The following is a 5,000-nucleotide window of genomic DNA, read 5'->3' as shown; positions in this document are numbered from 1 at the left end:
CAAGCTGTCATTTTGTGCAAATGTCTGAGTGTGTATAAGTGAGTGTGTGTATTTGTGTGTGTGTGTGCATCCGTGCATGCGTGTGTGTGTTCAGCAGTTGGCATTGAGAGAAGCTCACATCTACAGGATTACTTTGACAATTGGCCATAGTGTCAGCTTCATTACCATAGCAACAGCATAGCTACAGAGAGGGCTCTGTTTTAGCCTCATACTCTTCACCTTGATCATCACCAGTGTACCACATGTCTATTCTGAACTGTAATATACAGGTAACTGCCAAAATAAAGAAAACACCAACTTAAATTGTCTGGCGACTCGTGGGCCACCACGAACCGCCAGAACAGCTTCAATGCGCCTGGGCATAGATTCTACAAGTGTCTGGAAGGATGATGACACCCTTCTTCCATGAGAAACTCCATCATTTGGTGTTTTGTTGATGGTGGTAGAAAACACTATCTTGGACACCCCTCTAGAATCTCAATTGAGTTGAGATCTGGTGACTGAGACACACATACACAAACAAACACACACACCTGTTAAACCCCTTGAGACCCCTCTTTCAAAGTTAAAGAGATCTCTTCCCCTAGCCATGGTAACCAAAATAAAAGGAGGTAGGGAGAGAGAGGGAAGGGAGGAGAGGGTTGATCAACTTCAGGGATGTTAGCAGATCAGATAGACTCCCCCCATCTCTCTCACTTTCTCTCCAGCCCTCCCTAACTTTCAGACTTATCTTTCCCACCTCCACTCCTCTCCTGCTCACTGGAGGCTGTGGCTGCCTCTCTGCCTCTCCTCTATGTCTCCTTCTCACCCTCTCTCCTCTATCTCTCCTTCTCACCCTCTCTCCCCTATCTCTCCTTCTCACCCTCTCTCCTTCTCACCTTCTCTCCCCTATCTCTCCTTCTCACCTTCTCTCCCCTATCTCTCCATTTCACCCTCTCTCCCCTATCTCTCCTTCTCCTCCCTATCTCCCCCATCTCTCCTTCTCACCCTCTCTCCTCTGTCTCCGCTTCTCACCCTCTCTCCCATATCTCTCCTTCTCACCCTCTCTCCCCTATCTCTCCTTTTCACCCTCTCTCCCCTATCTTTCCTTCTCTCCCTCTCTCCCATATCTCTCCTTCTCTCCCCTATCTCCCCTATCTCTCCTTCTCACCCTCTCTCCTCTATCTACCCTTCTCACCCTCTCTCCCATATCTCTCCTTCTCACCCTCTCTCCCCTATCTCTCCTTCTCACCCTCTCTCCCCTATCTCTCCTTTTCACCCTCTCTCCCCTATCTCTCCTTCTCTCCCCTATCTCCCCTATCTCTCCTTCTCACCCTCTCTCCTCTATCTACCCTTCTCACCCTCTCTCCCATATCTCTCCTTCTCACCCTCTCTCCCCCATCTCTCCTTCTCACCCTCTCTCCTCTATCTCCCCTTCTCACCCTCTCTCCCATATCTCTCCTTCTCACCCTCTCTCCCCTATCTCTCCTTTTCACCCTCTCTCCCCATCTCTCCTTCTCTCCCTCTCTCCCCTATCTCTCCTTCTCTCTCCTATCTCCCCTATCTCTCCTTCTCACCCTCTCTCCTCTATCTCCCCTTCTCACCCTCTCTCCCTCTGACAGTCATGATCTGAGCCCTTAGATTTGCAGCTTGAGAAATTAAGATGTTGAATTTCAAAGAGAATCCTCTTCTGCTGATTCATACTGTCCCACGCCACCAGCAACTCATCTCTACCTCTCTGCCCCCATCCCTCTCTCTCCACCTCACTCCCTCTCACTACTGCTATCTTTCTCTCTTTTCTCTCCACCTCTCCCCACTTCAGTCTACCTATCAGTCACCATATGCCCAAACCTCCCACTTAGCTCTGTCTCTGACTCCATCTCCAGGTCTTTCTAAAGCTGTAGTGGCAGAGCTGTTTGTTGATGTATTTTTATGTCCCCTATTGGTCATGGTTAGCATTGGAATAAGCACCTGTCTGTCTGTCTTTCCTACCGCAGTGTATTTATTCCGCTGTCTTTGTGCCCCACCTGCCACTCAACCCAATCCTATTTTCCCCTCTTTCTTCTCTCCAGTCTTAAGTGACACTCTCCTGCTATAGAATACTATTATCACACACACACGCACACACACACACACACACACACACACACACACACACACACACACACACACACACACACACACACACACACACACACACACACACACACACACACACACACACACACACACACACACACACACACACAACCTCATTATTACTTCCATAGGAGTCTCTATTATAAAATGGTGAGTCACTAGTAGACATGATAGAATATGGGGTTGGATTAACTTGAGCTGTGATTCGTCTCACCTGCTCTGTGCTGTCATATCAATTACATACAGCTAATAAATGCCAATGGTAACTAGCAAGCATGGCCGTACATGTAAATTAAGGTGAATTGTTCTTACACGTTTCATGTTGCTATGCTTGCATCCTTCTCCCCTCTCTCTCTCTCTCATACTCTCTTTCTTCCCCTTTCATCTCTCCCTCCCCTCAAAAAGACCCATCATGTTGAGAATTCCTCTTTACCTCTCTCTTTTTAACTCCCTCCCTCTCTCAATCCACCCCTCTCCTCCCATTCTCCCAGGTCTACAGTATTGACCTGGGAAGCTGATAATCAGTAGGTAGTCTACAGTACTGACCTGTGAAGCTGATGTTGAGGAAGTAGTTTCAGTACTGACCAGTGAAGCTGAGGATCAGTAGGTAGTTTCAGTACTGACCAGTGAAGCTGAGGATCAGTAGGTAGTTTCAGTACTGACCAGTGAAGCTGAGGATCAGTATGTAGTTTCAGTACTGACCAGTGAAGCTGAGGATCAGTATGTAGTTTCAGTACTGACCAGTGAAGCTGAGGATCAGTATGTAGTTTCAGTACTGACCAGTGAAGCTGAGGATCAGTATGTAGTATCAGTACTGACCAGTGAAGCTGATGTTGAGGAAGTAGTTTCAGTACTGACCAGTGAAGCTGAGGATCAGTAGGTAGTTTCAGTACTGACCAGTGAAGCGGAGGATCAGTATGTAGTTTCAGTACTGACCAGTGAAGCTGATGTTGAGGAAGTAGTTTCAGTACTGACCAGTGAAGCGGAGGATCAGTATGTAGTATCAGTACTGACCAGTGAAGCTGATGTTGAGGAAGTAGTTTCAGTACTGACCAGTGAAGCTGAGGATCAGTAGGTAGTTTCAGTACTGACCAGTGAAGCGGAGGATCAGTATGTAGTATCAGTACTGACCAGTGAAGCCGAGGATCAGTATGTAGTTTCAGGCAGTACTGACCAGTGAAGCTGAGGATCAGTAGGTAGTTTCAGTACTGACCAGTGAAGCTGAGGATCAGTAGGTAGTTTCAGTACTGACCAGTGAAGCTGAGGATCAGTAGGTAGTTTCAGTACTGACCAGTGAAGCTGAGGATCAGTAGGTAGTTTCAGTACTGACCAGTGAAGCTGAGGATCAGTAGGTAGTTTCAGTACTGACCAGTGAAGCCGAGGATCAGTATGTAGTTTCAGACAGTACTGAGCTGTGAAGCTGATGATCATTAGGTAGTTTCAGTACTGACCTGTGAAGCTGATGATCATTAGGTCGTTTCAGTACTGACCTGTGAACCTGATGATCATTAGGTAATTTTAGTACTGAGCTGTGAAGCTGATGATCATTAGTTCGTTTCAGTACTGACCTGTGAGCTGATGATCATTAGGTAGTTTCAGGCAGTACTGACCTGTGAAGCTGATGTTGAGGAGGTAGTCTCTGTAGAGTTTGCGTCCATCCAGAGCCTTCATGCTGTCACAGAGCTTGGTTGTGTTGGAACACAATGTTCTCTGCATCTTATGGAGGGCGTGGGCCATGGCGTATACCGCATTCACCACAAACATGATTTTGGACTCCGGCTCAAAGTTACTACTATCCACCGACACACCCTTCTCACAGGGAGGGAGGGAGAGAGACACCATCCCCCCTGACCCTACTCCTCCTGCCCCACCTCCTCCTCCGCCAAGTGAGCACTGGAACTTCTGCTCCCAGAATTCCCGGTACCAGGGGTTGCGGCGATTGTTGATTGGATGCAGAGACAGGAAGTAGCTGTTGAAAGCAGGCACGGGATTGGCCGCCAGTTCCAGGGTAATGGCCCCGTCGGCCGTGGCCTCGTTGCCCTTGACAATGCTTTCCTGTGCCCCCCAGCCATCACTGGCCACCCAGATGAAGGTGGTGTTGAGTCGTGCGGCGGCAGAGAGGAGTTCTCGAGCGTCATCACTCCTCAGGAAGAGAACTGCCACGCGGGCGTTGGGCTTCTGGAGGAGCTGCCTGATCACTGCCTCATATGACTTCTTAGCGTTAGAGCGCCCCACCTGGACAGGAGGTAATGTGTTATTTAAACTGGAACCAGAGGGAGTAAACACAATTTAGGAAGAGGTCTACTACATAGAATAACAGGGTAAAATACATAGTATCATGCTGTAGGGTTAACCCTAAACCCAAATCTTGTTGTTTCTGTCTGACCAACCCCTCATGTTCTCCATGCCTGTTCTTCTATATTCTAACCTAGGTCTACTCCTATCTCCTTCACTGTCAATCTACCTATGTAATCTCCTGACAACCCTATCCCCTTCACTGTCAATCTACCTATGTAATCTCCTGACAGCCCTATCTCCTTCACTGTCAATCTACCTATGTAATCTCCTGACAACCCTATCTCCTTCACTGTCAATCTACCTATGTAATCTCCTGACAACCCTATCTCCTTCACTGTCAATCTACCTATGTAATCTCCTGACAGCCCTATCTCCTTCACTGTCAATCTACCTATGTAATCTCCTGACAGCCCTATCTCCTTCACTGTCAATCTACCTATGTAATCTCCTGACAACCCTATCTCCTTCACTGTCAATCTACCTATGTAATCTCCTGACGACCCTATCCCCTTCACTGTCAATCTACCTATGTAATCTCCTGACAGCCCTATCTCCTTCACTGTCAATCTACCTATGTAATCTCC

The 5,000-nt window shown here is 47.7% G+C and overlaps 1 protein-coding gene across 1 annotated transcript in view; it reads right to left on the bottom strand.

The window, feature by feature from the left end:
• The window catches only part of LOC135509309 (metabotropic glutamate receptor 3-like), a 59,809-nt gene that overhangs the window by 24,001 nt on the left and 30,808 nt on the right, over nt 1–5,000 (bottom strand). Inside the window, exon 6 of the mRNA XM_064929847.1 lies at nt 3,729–4,353. Coding sequence (XP_064785919.1) covers nt 3,729–4,353 — 625 coding nt within the window. The remainder of the gene's footprint in view (nt 1–3,728; nt 4,354–5,000) is intronic.

This window comes from Oncorhynchus masou, chromosome 22, assembly GCF_036934945.1.
Source record: "Oncorhynchus masou masou isolate Uvic2021 chromosome 22, UVic_Omas_1.1, whole genome shotgun sequence".
Taxonomy (NCBI): Eukaryota; Metazoa; Chordata; class Actinopteri; order Salmoniformes; family Salmonidae; genus Oncorhynchus; species Oncorhynchus masou.
The sequence above is the reverse complement of the archived record's forward strand: the minus strand, read 5'-3'. Positions and strand labels throughout refer to the sequence as shown.